The 20,616-nt window shown below is 33.9% G+C and overlaps 1 protein-coding gene across 5 annotated transcripts in view; it reads left to right on the forward strand.

Moving 5' to 3' along the window:
- Nucleotides 1-16,564, forward strand: part of LOC114333203 (protein 4.1 homolog) — a 138,960-nt gene extending 122,396 nt beyond the window's left edge. For all 5 annotated transcript variants that reach the window (XM_050657862.1, XM_028283054.2, XM_050657883.1 and 2 more), the window contains 2 exons: nucleotides 8,005-8,214; nucleotides 10,737-16,564. In XM_050657862.1, the coding sequence (XP_050513819.1) occupies nucleotides 8,005-8,214; nucleotides 10,737-10,916 (390 nt within the window). In that variant the 3' untranslated portion in view covers nucleotides 10,917-16,564. The remainder of the gene's footprint in view (nucleotides 1-8,004; nucleotides 8,215-10,736) is intronic.
- Nucleotides 16,565-20,616: the final 4,052 nt, after the last annotated feature.

The raw sequence follows: 20,616 nt of genomic DNA on the forward strand, positions 1-20,616 counted from the left end.
ATATTGTATTTAATTACAGAGTAATTTACACATATTATAATATTTTTCAAATTGGGCTCTGTACCGCCATTCTTTATTATATTAAGAATACGTGTGCCAAATATCTCGAAAAAATATTCAAAATTACAGCCGCAATCTTGGAACGCGTTTTCGCTGCCTGTTGATCGCTACTGTTTCCTCTTAAGAATGAAGAATTATATTGGGACCCATTTGCGACAATGGAATGTAGAGATAAGGTTCAACCACGAGTTATCCCAATATTACAAAGAACCCTCTATAGCAAATTATGCAAAATACAAAGATTGCGCTGGGCAGGGTACTTAAACCCGCTCATGCTCATTGACTGGGCCATTTTCGGTTCGTAGTAAGCTTGTGAACGAGAAGCGGGGAATGGACGGGAAGCAGGTTTACTACAGGAAGAGCCAAGGATAACAGGAAAAGGTTCAGCAAACTTAGTTGTCGCCTGATACACAGAGTTGAGTCGTTCTTAGAATCCACTCGATCGTGCTCATGTGACAAAATTAATGACCACAGCCGAGCATGAAAAGCCCCTCCTCCACGACATGGTCTTATGGCTTCCATAAATTTGTTATAAAGAAATAATCTGAGAACGAAACAATTCAGCTGGATCTAATGACAAAGAATCCAGCAAACTTTTGACACGAATGGAATTGAACCATACAGATAAAAGTTTCAACGTTTTCAAAGAGTCGGCTGAGTTTCCGGGCTTCAGATTAAAGCAAAAAAATTGTTGGCCTCAGGCACTTTATTTTATTGGAATGCAACAAAGAAAAAATTCCAATTCCTGCATCCAACAAATATTAAATATATTTATTAATCTTGAACTTATGAATGAGTTTATTAAGGCCTTAGCTAAGGAAACAGAATCAACTATTTAGCTTATGTATTTTCTGAAGACTGTTGAACAAGCATAAAAATTTGAAATATTCTATGAGCTAAATTCCCCAAGATCAGAGTCTGATTTCTTTTCAAAATATCTCAGCTTAGTAATTGAATAGCTGTGTGAAAGATTTTACCAGGTTATAAAAGAAATGGAGTGGGTAACTGTTATGTGCAATCGTGGCAGGTACCTTTTCTAGGTTTCGTACAAGAGTACAAGTCCAGAAAAAGTTCTGTCCAAGTAAAAAAGACGTGATTATAAAGATTTATAATAATTTAAAATGTTTCTGTTAGAGTATCTTTTTTATATTAATTGCAGTTTAATTTGCAAATTGTATTTTACTGTTTTTTTTTGAAAATTTTTGACGTGATGAAGAAAAACTTGGCCAAAACATTTTTCCCTTCTACTAGTTTGTTTGATGGTATGTGGACTAATACAATATTTCTCTTCATCTTTTTCAACAGACACTTTTTTAGATATTTTTAGAAAAGTGAAGATTATGAACGCATCAGATATTTATTGATAAGTTCTCATAAAAAAACTGTTGTATAAAATGTAAGTAAGCATGATCCGTCACTGTGTGTTTATGAAGAATTCTGCATGGATGTTATGGCCGTTTTGTTACTTTTTTTGGCGTTACGATTTGTATTTGTAGGAAAAATTTAGTCGATATATTTTTTTCAATTGTAGTGCTTTTAATTATTGAGACGTATTTAGTATAAACAGAATATCTATCTTATTTTAGGTTTCATGGATAATATGTTTTTACATTTGTTTTATTATGAACAATATTTCATATACTTCGTGAAATAAACCACAGTGCACATCCAAATAGTCCATGTGGTGAGACCGCTCCCGTCTGAAAAAAATTTCTGATTCGGTTTGTTTGTGGATTCCTATTCAAAAATGTCCCCTTTAAACAAATCTGAAGGGTGCCGGGCGGAATTTTTGGGCAGAAATATTTTTTTAAACAATTTTTTTAAACAAATACAAAAGTTCATGTTTTTTTGCTCTGGAACATATATTTTTAGATTTTTTGGGTCAATCTAAACAAGAAAGGTATCTTGTAATTTTTCTCAGAAATTGATAGTTTTGGAGTTATAGCCGATTTAAAATCTGAAAAATGCGAAAATACGCATTTTTGAGGCTTAAAAACTCATATTTAAATTAGTATTTTTGAGGTTGCCAGATACTTAGATTAAAGACTGAACATTCAGCTTCAAGATTCTGAAGAGTGATCGCGTCTAACTTTAATTTATACCGTTGTTTTTTAATTGTTAAATATCCGTGTTTATCCGATTATTTTGCCGGTGCGGCGCGCTCCATTTCAAAAATCTTTTATTTTCCTCCGAAAAATATTTTTCCTAGATTCTTTGGGACATTCTAAATAAAATAAGTTTCTTGACATTTTTCTCAAAAGTTACGAGTTTTTAAGTTATAAGCGATTTAAAATCCGATAAATGACAAAAAAACGCATTTTTGGATTTTAAATCGCTTATAACTTTAAAACTGTTAACTTTTGAGAAAAATGTCAAGAAACTTATTTTATTTAGAATGTCACAAAGAATCTAGAAAAAATATTTTTCGAAGGAAAATAGGAGATTTTTGAAACGGAGCGCGCCGCACCGGCAAAAAAATCGGATAAACACGCATATTTAATAATTAAAAAACAACGGTATAAATTAAAGTTAGACGCGATCACTCTTCAGAATCTGGAAGCTGAATATTTAGTCTTCAATTTAAGTATCTGGCAACCTCAAAAATACTAATTTGAATATGAGTTTTTAAGCATCGAAAATGCGTATTTTCGCATTTTTCAGATTTTAAATCGCCTATAACTCGAAAACTATCAATTTTTGAGAAAATTTACAAGATACCTTTCTTGTTCAGAATGACCGACAAAACTTAAAAATATACAGGGTGTCTGCGTAACTTGGAACCATATGGGAAACTTTTTTAATATCAATTTTACGAAAAAAAAGTCATTCTTTATAAAATGCTTTGCATAAGATGCAATCATCAGATATTAAATTTTGTCAACAGTATACGAGGTATGTCAAAAAATATGAATTTCGCTCAAGAGCAAACTACCTTTATATTTCAGAATATCAAAAGATTTTATTATGAAAAGTTATTTGTAATTAAAAACCATATTCAAATATGCAACAACAGCCTTCTACTTGAAAAAAAAATCCTGAAATTTTCCAACATCATTTTTATTTATTAGACATGTAATAACTCTTTTATTAATAATTTTAGGAAAAAAGTTATTCTTCATAAAAATCTGTGCATGGTCTAAACCTCAAGATGCAACCATCAATTATCCAAGTTTGTTAATTTTATACGAGTTGTGTCGAATAATATGAATTTAGAAAGAATTCTAGAATTCATATTATTTGACACACCTCGTATAAAGTTAACAAACTTGGATAACTGATGGTTGCATCTTAAGGTTTAGACCATGCACAGATTTTTATGAAGAATAACTTTTTTTCCTAAAGTTATTAATAAAAGAGTTATTACATGTCTAGCAAATAAAAATGATGTTCGGAATCGGTAATTTGGGAAAAATTTCAGATTTGTTTTTCAAGTAGAAGGCTGTTATTGCATATTTAAATATGGTTTTTAATTACAAATAACTTTTCATAATAAAATTTTTTGATATTTTGAAATATAAAGGTAGTTTGCTCTTGAGCGAAATTCATATTTTTTGACATACCTTGTATACTGTTGACAAAATTTGATATCTGATGATTGCATCTTAGGATTTAGACTATGCAGAGCACTTTATAAAGAATGACTTTTTTTCGTAAAATTGATATTAAAAAAGTTTCCCATATGGTTCCAAGTTACGCAGACACCCTGTATGTTCCGGAGCAAAATACGTGATTTTTTGTATTTGTTTAAAAAAATTGTTTAAACAATTTCTGCCCAAAAATTCCGCCAGGCACCCTTCAGATTTGTTTAAAGGGGACATTTTTTAATAGGAATCCACAAAGAAACCGAATCAGAAATTTTTCCAGACGGGAGCGGTCTCACCACATGGACTAAAATACCAAATCGTATTCAGTTGCTGAAAATGTGAAAAATTATAATGTTTCATTTGTTTTATCAAAATTTTGAATGTTTCATTTGTTTTTATCGTGCTTCTATTTTATATGTTTTACGTACTTTCATACCACCTGTAGATATTTATGTATTTACTAAGTTTCAAATACAAGTTAAAAAAATACAAAGTAATATACAGAAGCATTGGAAAAAGAGTTTTGACCATCAAAAGTTATTATGCTCGTTTTTAGAACGTAAATGCCTTCCAACTTTGAAGCTCTCGAGCATGTTTCTTTTCTTGTGTATACAGATATACAGGGTTCTTCTTATTTGTGTGCCGTGCTTGTTGTCAAACTTTGGCTATCGACGTATTAACAAGCTGATGAAATGTTTCTCGGTCGGCAGCACAGCTATATGAAACAATTCCTCGACCGTTCGACCTGTCCATTGTCTAATGTTACGCAGCCAGGACAGTTTTCTTACCACCCAGCGTTTTCCTTCGATTTTGCCCTGAATGATCAACCGGAGTAAGCGACATTTAGGTTCTCTCATTATATGACCGAAGTAATGAACCTTTCTCATTTTTACGACGTTGATCAATTCTCGCTCTTTATGCATGGTCTCCAGCACACGTTCGTTGGATATTTGTGTGCTGTCCATGGGATTCTGAGCATGCGACGGTAACACCAGAACACTAACGCTTCTAATTTGTTGAGATTCTTCACTTTTGTTGTCCAAGTTTCACATCCATAGAACAAAACGGACCAGACGTAGCACTTCAATACTCTTAGACGTGTGGTCAATGAAAGACTTCTACTGCACAATACAGAACGCCAGCTAATAAAGCTTTTTCGTGCAAGTTCTATTCTGATCGAAATTTCCTCATCACTTTCAACCCTGAAGTCAATCCAACTACCTAGATATCTAAAGTGTTCCACCCTTTTCAGGATTTTGTTATCTAATTTTAGTACTGAGTCTTCGATATTAATTTTTCCGACCACCATCCATTTTGTTTTCTTTGCGTTTCATTCGTTGTTTACAGTGTTCAACAGGGTTTGAAGGTCTTCCAGACTGTTGGAAGTATGGAGCTCTTGGAGCATTATCTGCGCCTATTCAAGCTATCCACGATGAGGTTGATGCCCTTCCCACGATGAGATTGATTGATCAACAAGTTCAGTTCCTCTTATTCGAATTCTACAGGATCTTTACGTCTGCTTTCTCCATTAAGAAGCGTAATTAGGTCTATAGCTTCTTAATTGTCCAGCAAGAAGTAATAGCTGGATGGGTTAGGAAAATAAAAAAAATCTCGAGGATCTCTTCAACACGTTCGGTGCCCATCATGAACAAGCGCCACTTGGCTGGTACCACGTACTTCAATCGTTCATTTAGTAACACAGTACTACTGAAGCCACTTATGCATCATGGGTACCTGTAATAAAACCTTCGTGACGCTACTCGTGCGTCATTGGCACCGAACGTGTTAAGCTATCTTTGAATTTTTTACAATTTTCTTAATTTCTTTTTTCATTCATCATACATAGTGTGACCAACTAGTCCGAAAAATCCGGGACATGGCCCGAATTACGAAGTCGTGTCCCGGCGTTCCGGACAAGGCTTCCGGGCTATCCGATTTTCCAACATTTTGGTAAAATCCTATTTTAAAATTTTGAATAATTCTTCTAAGAATTCACATCAAATTGAATTGGTGGGACGAAAAAGGTTGACGAAATGTCTAGAGTGTAATACTAATACCACATCCAAAACGCATGCATTTTATATCATATCGTGATATTACTTACAGTTCTACGAAAACTCAACTGCGTGTTCTTTGATTTTTTACCACCGGAGTCGTCGTCATTGTTAAAGCAAATTTCATCGCAAGGCAAATATGATTTTACGAAAAAAGCAATGTAAACAATGAATATATTTTGTTCGTTGAGGTCCATTTAAAATATAAATGGATTATGATTTTTAAAGGTTTTCTTCTCATTTTTAAGTAAATGCAACCGTTCGACAAATATGATAATAAAAAGTAATCAACATAAAAATATTCTGAAGCTGTTTTCTTGAGGCACGTTTGACAATTATATTTTTATGGGATTAAGCGACAATTGGTTGTAATGCTAATTACAATTTTATATTAACCTAAGAGTATATTTACATGGAATTGCAACATCAGTTGATTTTCTAATTTTTCATTTTTTGAGGACGATTTCCGGATTGGAAGTCGAAACGTCAAAAACGGAGAAAATGTAATTTTCATTACAACCAATTGTGGCTTAATCCCATCAAAAATATCATTTTCAACATAAAAATGTTAAATAATCAATAAAATGAAGATATTTAAAAAAATGGCCCGATTTTCATTAAAAAGTCCCGGATTTCAGGTATTTCTTTCAGCCTTGTCCCGAATTCGACTGAATTGGAGTTGGTCACACTAATCATACATGACATAGCTTCAAAAATAATCATCTAGCCTTCCACGTTACATGAAAGCACTGCTTACATTGAATAATCACATTGTAATTATCCATTTTTGTGGTTCTCTTAACAATTAATTTAAATTTACCTATCGAACAGTTGTTATTGGGAATTTGTAAATATTTGTTTTATTCAATTTCTTCGTTGTTGGCAATATAAGACTCAATAATCATATTTCAATACAACTGATGCGTTATTAATAACAAATCGTTAGGAAAAATTGTGGCCTTCATTGAAAAGATAACACAAAATAATATATGCGTATAATAATGGGAAACAACATTGTGTCAATATATGGCTGGAGCATTCAACGATTATCTGAAATTAAAGGAAAACCACTGGTATCTCTCTCTCTCTCTCTCTCTCTCTCTCTCTCTCTCTCTCTCTCTCTCTCTCTCTCTCTCTCTCTCTCTATCTCTCTATCTCTATCTCTCTATCTCTCTCTCTCTCTCTCTCTCTTTCTATTTCACTCTCTCAATCTCTATTTCTCTCTCTAATACTCTGTGTCGAGCAATTAAATAGTCATATCCATAAATGCTAGTGAGATCAATCTTTCTCCTAGGGAGCAAAGACAGCAATGCTAAACGTAGAATATTAAGGATATTTTAAACCGTATGAAATACAAATGGAAAGACTACTCATAGAAATCGTTTAATTACTGAAAGTGTAGTTTAGGTCAGGTAATCAAGGTCAAGATAGTTTCCTACAATTCATAAATTAAAGAAAAACATATGATAAGGTAATAAATAATATGGTATGGCATTTTTGCCTGTCCGGACAGGTTCCGGCGCCACTGCATCTTTAACCCTGTTTGAAATAGCTAGTGTCGATGCACACTAGCCCAGGAGGGGCCACCCGTGCAGCACGGTGGTCCCGTTCTCATTGTTAAATGATGATGGTCTTATTTTTAAAAATGAAAATGTCGTTGTTGGTGCTGAGATTCGAACTCTTTCGGTGTTGCTTATGAAGTCAGTATCTTGCCGCTGAGCTACGGCCGTTCACAAAGGATAAGGTAAAAAGGATATCAAGATTACCTAATTTAAGAAACTATAAAAACACAATACAGAAGGATTATCTAATGTGGAAGTTGTTATAACAGTAGTTAACCTAAAAAAGTGACACTTTAAATTAAATATGTAACAATTTATTGAAATGATTTAAGCAGTGTATCAAAGTGTAAGCCATTAAAAAATCGATTCATCATCTACCCTCCAAAGTTGACTGCTGGACTATAAAACCTAAAGAATATATTTTTGTAAACCTAGACCATAAAAAGAGCAAGAAATCGATTACGATTACTATAAAACCATATGCTTGAAAACCTAGACAAAAAATAGCAGACACAAATGTTAAAACCCTTTAACCAATAACAATTTAAAAACGATACCCTCGATAGTACCCAAATTGATGGCTACTGATTTTGATTGGAATTGTATCTTCTTATTAAATTTTCTTCTACACAAATAACTTTTGGTATTCTCATAATAGCTTAATCTTTATGCACTTCATATATATTAAATGTCAATTTTGCAATTAAATTAAAATTGTAAATAATTTTTAACTTATTTTTTTAGGACAACATACCAGAAGGAATAGTACAAACGGAAAGTATTGTTTACCGTGGAGATCCGACCATTATTCACTCTACGACGAACGTCCCAGTAGTAGCTACCGAAGCGCGTAAGGTCAACTTGACCTCAGACGATGGATCTTACAGCGCCACTGGCGAAATCGTCAGCTCACAGACTATCAGTTCTAAAACTAGAACTGTAGAAACGATAACGGTAAGTATTTTAACTAGGGGGGGGGGTTACATAACTTCAAGAATACTCTCTGACAATTCTGACAACTCTTTTGTAAATTACTCCGCAATTCAAAAACATATTCCGGTGTGCATCACTTGACGATTTGACAGACAAAAAGAAATTGAAAATAAAAATTGACAAAACTTTAAACGCGCTTTTCTCAAAACTGCTTGTTTCAAAGACGGTGGACATGGTTAACTCAAAAATTACTTAACCGGTCCACTTGAAATTGTGCACAGATTTTTTTAGACAGTTGGTGAGGTATTTTTTGTTTTATGCGTATTTTTTGTTTGATAATAATAAATAAATATGTTGATTTTCATCCTTTTTTACAAAAAATTTCGATATTTTGACTTCTGAGTGATACCAAAAACACGAAAATCGTTAAAACACAAAAAACTCAACAGCGTTACCTCGAGAAACAAGCTAATAAAATCTGTTTGAGTTTTTTATTTCACATGGTCCAATGACCAATTCTGATGTCCACAACAAAATCCATTTTTTTTTAGGTGTTTGTAAAAAGTTGCCACCGTTGGCTTATTTTTCAATTTTTTGCCTTGAAATTTTTTGTAAATATTCTTTGAATTGTACTGAATATGTTTATTTCATTTAAAAATAAAATAATTTTACCATAGTTTCAAAAAATTCACAAAATTGAAATATCAATCTCAAACCATACGCCACCCCCCTCCCCCCCCCCCCCCCGCCCCCTAGATTTACTCATTGCTATTCTGCGTTTTACATATTTCTATGTCTGGATCTAGTTGGTCCGTTATGACCAACTTATAAATATGCCATTTTGTGAACTTTTTCAACTTGGACTCCATTTAATTGAAGCTCTGCATCTGGGTGTTGGTTACGACTAAAAACTAAAAATTTGGTTTTGTTAGAATCTATTTTAATACCCATTTCATGGGAACCCGGGACACACTCTTTGCACTAGTAGTATTATGGCAGCAATGCCGAGATCAAAGGAAAGACGTCTTTGCTGTATTTATTGACTACGAGAAGGCCTTTGATGGAGTACAACATCACAAATTAATTAAAATATTAAAGGATAAAGGAGTTGATAGTCAAGATGTACGAATCATAGAAAAATTATACTGGCGTCAAACAGCGACAGCTTGCATAAATTGAAAATCAACACAAATATGCAAAATACAAAGAGGTGTCAGACAGGGTTGTATACTGTCCCCACTGTTATTCAATTTATATTCAGATAGAATATTTAAGGAAGCGCTGCATAATTTGGAATGGGGTGTGAAAGTTAATGGAATTCTGATATAAATACAATCAGATATGAAGACGATACAGTTATTTTAAGTGATGATATGAATGGATTACAACACCTTTTAAATGCCATTGACACAGTGGGAAGCGAGTTTGGCCTAAACATAAACTGTTCAAAAACAAAATACATTGTATTTAGCCGTTTGGCCCATCAAGATTCACGGTTATATGTTGATGGTCTTATAATTCAACGAATACCCAGTTTTAAATATCTTGGCTGCCATATTACTGAACAACTAGATCCAGATAAAGAGATAAAATGTAGAATCGAGATAGCCCGCACGACATTTTTAAAAATGAGGTCATTCGTCTGTAATGATAACTTACAACTTCAACTTCGAAAGCGTATGATTAAATGTTACACTTGGTCAGTCCTCTTGTACGGTGTCGAAGCATGGACATTAAAAATATCCACCATTAATCGTTTGGAGGCCTTTGAAATGTGGATGCACAGACGTACACTGAAAATACCATGGACGGCTATGCTGACAAATGTGGCGGTTCTTAAGAGAGCAAATGCTGCCCGCGAGCTGCTTGATAACATCAAATATAGAAAGATGGCCTATTTTGGACACGTAGTAGGGGGAGACCGGTATAATATTCTTCAACTTATGATGGGTAAAATCGAAGGACGCAGAGGAATTGGTAGAAAGCAGGCCTCTTGGTTGAAGAATATCCGGGAGTGGACAGGAATAAAGAAAGCAGAACAACTATTTAGAATAGCTCGAGACAGAGACAGATTCGCCATGTTAATCGCCAACTTCAAAGGGACTTAATAGGGCACGTTAAGAAGAAGACCCATTTCATCTTCTACCTCGTGAATAAGATCAAGCAGAATTTGGAGACCTAATATTATCTGACAGAATTACTGCATCGTTCGCGTATCTAATTACATTAATTAGTTTCGCGTTGATTTTTATTCCATATGGCTGCCTCTCAAGTGCCTTTTTAAATAACTGGTCCGAGTAAATATTGAACAATGTAGGCGATAGTATGCAACCTTGTCTGACTCCTCGTTTTATGGTGATTTCGTCGGTGTAGTTATCACCAATTTTTACGATAGCAGTTTAATTTCAGTACAAATTCTTAATGACACGAATATGTTTGTCATCTATTCCTTTATTTTGTAGCACCTGCATTAATTTTACATGCTGTTCTTTATAATATTCTGTTTAGTGAGTCTAAACTGTACAACCTTTATATATTTTCAGTATAAAACTGAACGAGACGGGGTTGTCGAAACGAGAGTGGAACAAAAGATAACGATCCAATCAGATGGAGATCCAATCGATCATGACAAAGCTCTGGCCGAAGCTATTCAAGAAGCAACAGCTATGAATCCCGATATGACCGTAGAAAAGATCGAGATTCAACAACAGACCACACAGTAACATGTCTGGGATTATTTTTTATATATAAATAGTGTACACTTTACATATTTTTTATTCCAGAGCGATTAGCACAAGTAAAGGTGTTACACTGGTTAGCTCCCCACAAACTAAATGTTAGGCATACCCCCCTTTGCAAAGCTTAAATGTAAATTATTTAACAGGTATGTTTTAACACGTGACAAGACATCTCGTAACGCGACACTTCGTAACCCCACAAATGGTAACCGAAAATTCGTAATATCGTCAGTTCGTAACGGCGAAAATTCATAACGGCAGAATTCGTACGTCAATATGGAATTATTCTGTTTATTTTTGTTAACTGGAAACTAACTTTTATTACAGTTACAGTTGAAATTACGTTTATCAATTTAACGAACCATCATCAGGATAAACACTTTTGACATATTTCATGGAGAAATAAATATATTTTTAAAATTATGTCTTTAAATAAATATAAACTACCTGAAACAGAACATATAAGTAAATATAAATATCGAGGTTAGTAATGTAGGTAAATTGTATTAATTTATTGTAGTAAATACATTATTATTAAACTGTTTTTATTTGTTTCATTGCTCTTCAGACTTAGTTTTACTACTTCGAGTCAAGTGGTAATTCATAATAATAATTAAAAAAAATTCTTTTGTTGTCATATGAGTGCAAAAAGACGTGGTCTTAAAAAAAGTACCATTACGCTGTTACTATTTGTGGGGTTACGAACTGTCGCCTTACGAGGTGCCATGGAACCTTATAACAATATCGAAAGTGTTTATTGATGTAAAAAATCGTGCTTGGGACACAAAGTTTATCCTCTCAAAAGAAAATCCGCTTTGTATGTATATTTAATGTAATATTTGTTAAAAAAAAGTTGGTATGCGTTTTTGGCAGTTCTACATGTAGAAAAATACTTTAGTGTTGCCGGGAGCTGACCTAATCACGATAATTTTGAACATAAAGCATCTGCTTTGGTATGTCTTTTTTAAATTAACCTTCACATCTAAGCTTTTAAAATAATTTTATTTTCTACTATTTATCACAGGTTGTTCTTTATTTTTATGTATATTTTGATTTGGGCAGGTATAGGTGAGATTTTTTTTGTTTATATACAATTTTATATTCGTGTCAAACACTATTTCTACATTTTTTATTTATATATATTTAGTATATAACTTATTTACTTCTATGTATTAAATGTGTGTTTAAACAATAGACTTGAGTATTTCGGTAAATTTTAATACAGTTTACAATACATGTAGATAGTGGTTTCAGAATTAGCGTTTGTATAATTCAAAACCAACAATTATTATAAAAAATAAAATATTTTTAGATATATTTTACCTTATAATTGAAGACAATATTTTTTTGTAAACACATTTTTTTAGTTTTTCTCTGTCTCATGTCATGTCAGACTAAGAGAGACTAAGGTTATTGGTAACGTTAATAATTATTTTTGAAATTTGTATCTTCGAATAAAATTTATACAAACTCAAAATGTATTATTAAACGCCTTAGCAGATATTCCTCGAAATACCCAAATGTAACAAAGAAAAGAAAATTTTCGCTGGCCAGCCTCAATGTCTTATTTATTGAGCCATTAACTTTTACTTCTGAGCGACTCAGAAAGCGCGGAGAGGGAAGACATCTGATGAGTAAGGTACGTGAGATAGAGCACATCAAAGTCATAAACATGGCATATAGTATTTGTTTGTTTATATAATTAATTACAACTACCAACTCCGCATAGTGACTGTGTGAGTTTTGCTTTCTTCGACGTTTTTTAATAAGATTCTTCAGAGTACATTGGTTTACACACAGAGTACACAGACTGTCGTTTTGTCAGAAGGTAAGAAGTGTTTCTACAAGACTCGTTTTATTTTATTATGAATAAATTGGTTTTGATGTCATATGTCATATTATCTGACTCACTTTTAATCGGTTTAGTAATGTAACTTTACAATATACTTTATTTGTTGGATGTTGGATTATGTTTTATTGTAAACAAAGAACAAAGTAGAATCCATTTCACCTATAAAGTATATATAACGTATAAATTCTGAGACCATCTAATAATTTGAACTGTATTTTCTTTTATAATTTACTGAAAACTCTATAATATAGCTTGGTCAACCAGCTAAAGATGCTTTGCTGATCGATAAAAAAAATACATGCATACTGCATAAGGTGCTTTAAAAAATATTAATTGTATGAATCTCAAAAAGTAACAACAAATGTGTTCAACAAAGAATTAAAAAAATATAGAGTATGCAAAAATTTTATGTCTTAACCACATTCCATATACTTATTGATAATAAAGTGTCTATCAGTATGATGTTGATATTTGAAAAATTTTATTTGTTCTCGACAATTTATGGTAGCTATTTTAAGCTAATTTAGAATATAAGAGACCTCCACGTTTCATAGTTAATGACAATAAGTGCCACAAAATTAAGTCTGATCTCAATTCCTTCGATTTTATGTAGACCGGTACGTATAAACTATAAAAAGGGATTAAATGATTACAATTATGTTGATTTTTTTTTTTTTTCAAATAAATGTCCGAAACTGGTAAATGTTTGATGATATCGCAAAACTCCTAATTGAAAGCGTTGATATTTCCTAGAACCACATACAATAACCAAAACTAAAGACATAATCCAAGACTTTGATATAATAATATAGACCTACATAATATATTACTTCGGACATGTAAAGAAAAAGACGAAGATCTAAAGAAAAAAAAGTCATGAAGTCGATAACTGACATAATCAAGCGATATGATGATATATGAATCTTACAGTAACGTATTTTTATCCAAAATAATTGAGTTGTAAAGAAAGGAGAGTGATATGAGATTCCAACATTAATTTGTTAAAGTAAACAAAAAAGAAATATTGGGACCGTGCAAGTTCGGAAGAGCGACACCTGGTGTCATAGCTCAGCAACATTTTTAGCACTTTTAATTATACTACTGGATAAGGAAATCATTAAACCAATAAGGAACTCATTTCCTTATCCAGTAGTATAATGGACTCGCATTGGCAACCCTTTTAGCACTTTTAATTATATTGGCCAATTATATTAGTCCTAGTTACTGGATAATTGTCAAGGCCATAGCCCAAAAAATAATAAGAAAAAGTAAGATTGAGGTTATGATATTAAAAGATAAACTTTGGTATACGGTAGGGTATGTAGTAAATAAAATTAATTATTAAAATGCGGTACTACAAGCAAAATAAAATTCATTAAGTTCCCTTTAATAATTGCATATCATATCAATATTGTGGAGCAACATATAATTTTTACTATTTATAACAACATTTGCGAAATCCCATTTTCTTCAATGACAGAAATATACGTCTAGTTGACGTCATGTTTGACAATCTGAATTATTTAAGAAATATGTTAAAAGTTGCAATATTTCTCCGCTACTCACGCACGATCGTTTCTCGTATCCCCTCCAAGTACTTGCACACGGCGAATAGGAGAAAATATCGGCATTTCCCAAACTAAAGGTCTCGACACAATGTTTACTCGCTAGTGAATAATAGATGGGTGAAAAATAGGCCGAAAATCACATAACCGACCTAACAACCGGCTGGCCACTGATTCGATGGATGGTAGCACCCTGTATGCATGATAACACTTTGACTCCTACTTCGGAGAATAGGTGAAACCTGTTTGATGAAGCTCTAGAACCCCTCCTTCCCTTCAGTACCGCATTCTGTTTGGGGCGTGATTATCAGTGATGACTAAGATTGATAAATACCTAAACACAATTTGGTTTGGACCAATCAAACTCATTGTGAATAAAAATGACATAACATTGATGTCTATAATGATAATGATCAAATAACACTCCTTGTAATCAATTAAGTATGAAGTAATAACCACCAACGTAGAGGTACTGAACCGAATGGGAAAACAAAAAGAAATCTCTTTCACAATTAAGAAACGGAAACTTGAATACCTCGTTCATATTATGAAACATGATAAATATCATATACTCCAACTGATAATACAGGGTAAAATAGAAAACAAACGCGGACCCGGAAGAAGAAGACACTCATGGCTTCAAAACTTACGCCAATGGTTTGGACTAACATCGATCGAGTTATTCAGAAACGCCGCAAACAAAATTAAAATTGCTATGATGATAGCCAACGTCCGCAACGGATAAGGCACATGAAGAAGAACAATATTTGTTGTGTCTCATTTGAAGAATCGTTCATTCATAAAGTTTGCCCATTTGTCTTCATGGCACCAATAGGTGAGTCCCGAATTGAGTAGATTTTATGAGTTGAATCGAGGTCCATTCAACTGATGTATATTCTTTTTCTCATGATCATCTTTCAGTGCGTCACAGTTTTTCGATTTCTTTCTAACGCATTAAATTGTATGTGACAGAAAACACGAAAGCACGTCCGTGATTACAGACATTTACAACATTTATTCTAGTTGTCGATAGATTGCGCCATAATAAAAAAAAATAATTATTTTTAAATTAGATAATAATATTACAAATATAATCTGTATAATTTATAAGACTATACAAATCAAAGAAAATACCATTTTATAAATACAAGAAACACATTTGATTTGTTTTTATTCCAAATTGCAAATAAAATGTAACAACTGTCAGATTTAACTAAAATGTCAAATGTGTATTATCACGGACTTACCCTTTTTTCTATCATTTGTTACGCACTGAAAAATGCTCATGAAAAGAACAATAACATACTTGTCATTTAATCAATTTTTATTAGTTTTGCGTGTAGGTTTGCATATTATAGGTGTATCCAAATAAACAGTTTAATCCAAGTATACCTTTGTTGGGCTAAATGTTGAAACTTACAAATTTAATTTTAAATATATGAACCATGACATGTATTTTTTATAACGCATTAACTAGTTGTCTTTCTACGTGTTGCAAATATTTATTAACTTAGCAAAGGTTTTGATTAAAACAAAGCAAAATGTCGTACTTGCATTTTTTGCTTTCTTTTGTTTTTGGGATACCATAAAAATTTATAGCTGTCACATAGCCTTTCAGAAAAGATGAAAATTAAAAGCAAACAGGCGGACACTAATGAATTTTTAAAAGTTCATCAATAAAGCAAATCTTTAAGTTGATTTGCTGCTAAACTAGAAGCAAAAATAGTGCAGCTGGAATACCATCTATTAATAAATATACTTGTGCCAAAAACTCAACATTTTTGCAATTCATTTGTTTATAGCAGTTCCAATCGTTGTATTTCTGCATTAATATTGATAACTTTCAGTCATATTTGTAGATTTTACAAAGAATAAGAGATTTTTTAGAAAGATGACTAGTTGATGCATTAATGTTTAATATTTTCCGCAGAGCTTATCGGTTATAACAAACTATTTTTCTCCGATAAGTAATTCTGCTTTGAAACAAACTACCTAGTATTTAGTTTTTATATAAATGAATGTATTTGTGGTATTACTCAAAGTAGATGCACCTGAGGATGGTCGTATTTTACTTTATCCCTGTCTAATACAGAATTCGGATTTTGAACAGCAATTTTTCTATAGTATTGCTTTATTTTAGGTATAGTTGTTCGTACATAATTCACATTTGTTTTATTTTTTAATTTTATTTGAATAAAGATGTTTGAATAAAATAATTTTTTGTATTATTAACTTAATAGTCCCCAGTACACCGTTCCTTTCATTCATCATCATTCTCTTTGCCTTATCCCTATGCGGGGTCGGCTTCCCTAATTGCATTTCTCCACACAACTCTATCTTGGGTCATATCAATGTCAATCCCCTTTACCAACATGTCCTGCCTTATCGTCTCCCCCAGGTCTTCTTTGGTCTTCCTCTCCTACTCCTTCCAGGAATCTGCACTTCAGCTATTCTTCGTATTGGGTGATTAACGTCTCGACGTTGAACATGACCAAACCATCTTAACCTATGCTCTCTCATTTTGACATCAATTGGTGCCACACCTAGACTTCCCCTAATATATTCATTTCTAATTTTATCCTTCTTTGTCACTCCACTCATCCATCTAAGCACTCTCATTTCCGCCACATGCATTCGTTGTTCCTCTTTCTTTTTCACTGCCCAACGTTCAGTTCCGTACATCATAGCCGGTCTTATGGCTGTTTTATAGAATTTTTCCTTCAGCTTCATTGGCATTTTTCTGTCACACAACACACCACTCGCTTCTTTCCACTTCATCCATCCAGCCCTAATTCTACTGCATGCATCTCCATCTATTTCTCCATTACTCTGTAATACCGATCCTAGGTACTTAAAACTATTGCTTTTCACATTGATTTCACCATCCAAAGATACCATTTTATTTGTAGTAACTCCATCTTTAAATGATCATTCCAAATACTCTGTTTTTGTCCTAAGTTTTAAACCTTTTTCCTCCAGAGCTTGTCTCCACTGTTCCAGTTTTTGTTCTAAGTCTCTTTCACTATTTCCTACTAACACGACATCATCAGCATACAATAAGCACCATGGAATGTTACCCTGTAGTTTCGCTGTTATCTGGTCCAAAACTAATGAGAATAAATACGGACTAAGCACAGAGCCTTGGTGCAATCCTACTTTCAGATGAAATTTATCAGTCTCTCCCACACCTGTCCTAACACTAGTCGTTACTCCCTCACAATTTTTACATATTCACCAGGGACTCCTTTCTTATTGAGTGCCCACCACAGAATCTCTCGAGGAACTCTATCATATGCTTTCTCAAGATCAATGAATACCATATGAGCGTTTGTTTCTTTACTCCTGTATTTTTCCATCAACTGCCTTATAATGAAAATTGCATCTGTTGTTGATCTGTCCTGCATAAAGCCAAATTGATTCTCGGATATTTCGGTCTCTTCACGTATCCGTCTATCAATTACTCTTTCCCATATTTTCATGGTGTGGCTAAGCAGTTTTATAGCCCTGTAGTTTGTACATTGTTGTATATCTCCCTTGTTTTTGTAAACAGGTACCAGTATACTGCTTCTCCATTCGTCTGGCATTTGTCCAACTTCCATAATTCTATTAAATAGACCTGCTAGCCACCTTGTTCCTATCTCTCACAATGCTCTCCATACTTCCCCAGGAATATCATCTGGTCCTACCGCTTTTCCTTTCTTTATTTTTTGAAGCGCTTGAGCCACTTCCTCGTTTGTTATTTTGGTGACCATTGCTGCTACTGTCTCCGTTGACTCTACAGGCTGTCTGTCAAATTCTTCATTTAATAAGCTGTCAAAGTATTTTCTCCATCTCTTTTTGACATCCCTTTCGTGAACAAGTATTTTATTATTTTCATCTCGGATACATCTTATCTGATTAAAATCTTTTGCTTTCTTTGCTCTCTGTTTGGCTATTTTATATATCTTCGTTTCGCCTTCCCTGGTATCAAGTTGATCGTATAGGTTTGAATACGCTTCTGCTTTGGCTTTTGCTACTGCTACTTTCGCTTCCTTTTTCGCCACCATATAGTTTTGAAGATCTGTGTCGGATCTTGTTTCTTGCCACTTTTTATATAATTTTCTCTTCTCTTTTATTTTTCCTTGTACTTCGTTTGACCACCACCAAGTCTCATTATCCTCAAACTTTTTTCCTGACGTTTTCCCAAGTATTTCAATAGCAATCTCTCTAATATTACTGGCCATTTTTCTCCAAATTGTACTAGGGCTTCCTTTCATGTTCCAACATATTTTTTCTACTATTCTTCTCCTGAATAGACCTTCTTTCTGATCTTTTAGCAGCCACCACTTGATTTTTTGTGGTCCTCTCCCATATTTTTGTTTAGTTTCGCTTTTTACTTCGATGTCCAGAACAAGCAGCTTATGTTGTTGACTTACTGTCTCACTAACTATTACCTTGCATTCACGTATGTCTTCTTTCCTTATCATGAAGTAGTCTATTTGGGATTGATGTTGTCCACTTTTGTAGGTAATAAGTTGAGTTTCTCTCTTTTTAAAGAATGTGTTAACAATCGCCATATCCAGTGCTGTTGCTAATTCAAGCATGTCATCTCCAGCTTCATTTCTAGTTCCAAAGCCTAATCCCCCATGTATTGTTTCATATCCTGTCTTGGTTTGGCCCACATGTGCATTGAAATCACCTCCTATTATAACTTTCTCCTCTGCTGGAATATCACTCATTACGTCTCCTAATTGGTCATAGAAAGCTCTTCTTTCATTCTCACCCAGACCTGTTTGGGGAGCATACACACACACAACATTCAATACCTCTTTATCAATTACAAATTTCACTGACATCATTCTATCACTCGTTCTTACAACTACTACGCTATCTTTCATTTCACTATCAGCAATTATACCAACTCCATTTCTAGTGTTACTACTCCCTACATACCACAATTTGTATCCTTCACCTAGTTCTTTCGCCCTTTGTCCTTTCCACCTAGTTTCTTGAATACAAGCAATTTGAACTATTCTTCGTTTGAGCGCATCCACTAACTCCAGACTCTTACCTGTAAGACTACCAAGATTCCAAGACCCTATCCTGATTTTTCTAACCTGTAATGGTGTTCCCCCTGAGATAGTCCTCACCCGGAGATCCGAACGGAGGCTCATTTTACTTCCGGAACATTTTACCTCAGGAGATGCCATCATTTCAGTATAAGTTTTTATTGTGTTGGAGAAGGTCTTTTTATTATTATGGCCTGAAAAGATTTTTTGGATATTTGATACCTGAATGCCTTTTCTATGTCTATCAGCACCTTACCCTGCCTTGCACGTTTAGCCAACCAATGCAACCAAAGTGCAGTATTACCCCACACCCGCCCGCATTTTTCACGGAATGGGACGTTTCGGCGTCGCCGTTTCGGCGTGGCCATTTCGGCGTGGCCGTTTGGGCGTAGAGCCGTTTCGGCGTAGGCCGTTTCGGCGTAGGCCGTTTCGGCGTAGGCCGTTTCGGCGTCGGCCATTTCGGCGCCTGCCGGTTCGGCGCCCGCCGATTCGGCGCCCGCCGATTCGGCGCCGGCTGATTCGGCGACAGATACTTTGGCAAAGTGAGAGAGAAAAAAAATAGTTGTTAATGTATGATAGTCTGAAATTTTCTTTAACAAAAAATGTAGAGTCAGGAGAACAATTTTCGACATTTTAATTTTAGAAGATGTAAAATAATACCCGAAAGTTAGGTTTGGACCGAAGGGTTAGGTCTTCCTCCTTTGAAAATTGTACTGTATAATATATAATATATATAATATATTAATTTTTTAATTAATTATGTGCAATTAAATAGCTTACATTTACAAAAGTTGGAAAAAATAACATTTAATATATTTTTTTAGTGTGGTATAGATATAAATCAAGAGCCTCTTAAATTTCTAAAAAAGTAACGTAGGTATAATCTAATGTCTTACTAATAGACTCCAATGTAGGTATTTAGTCAACTAAAATAAAATCTCTGACGCCGAAATGGCCGACGCCGAAACGGCCTACGCCGAAACGGCTCTACGCCCAAACGGCCACGCCGAAACGGCGACGCCGAAATGTCCTAGACCCCATTTTTCAGTATAGGCCAGGATCCCTACTGTAAGGACTGCCCTATAAGCCAATGTATTGTTGCCAGTATCCCGCCACTAGGAGGCACGTACTTTATTCGGGATACTACACCGTTCCTTTATGAAAATAATTACAAAAGATTTAACTACTTCGTTTGAATGAGTCAACCAGTTTCTGAAAAA

The sequence above is a fragment of the Diabrotica virgifera genome, chromosome 1 (assembly GCF_917563875.1).
Source record: "Diabrotica virgifera virgifera chromosome 1, PGI_DIABVI_V3a".
Lineage (NCBI taxonomy): Eukaryota > Metazoa > Arthropoda > Insecta > Coleoptera > Chrysomelidae > Diabrotica > Diabrotica virgifera.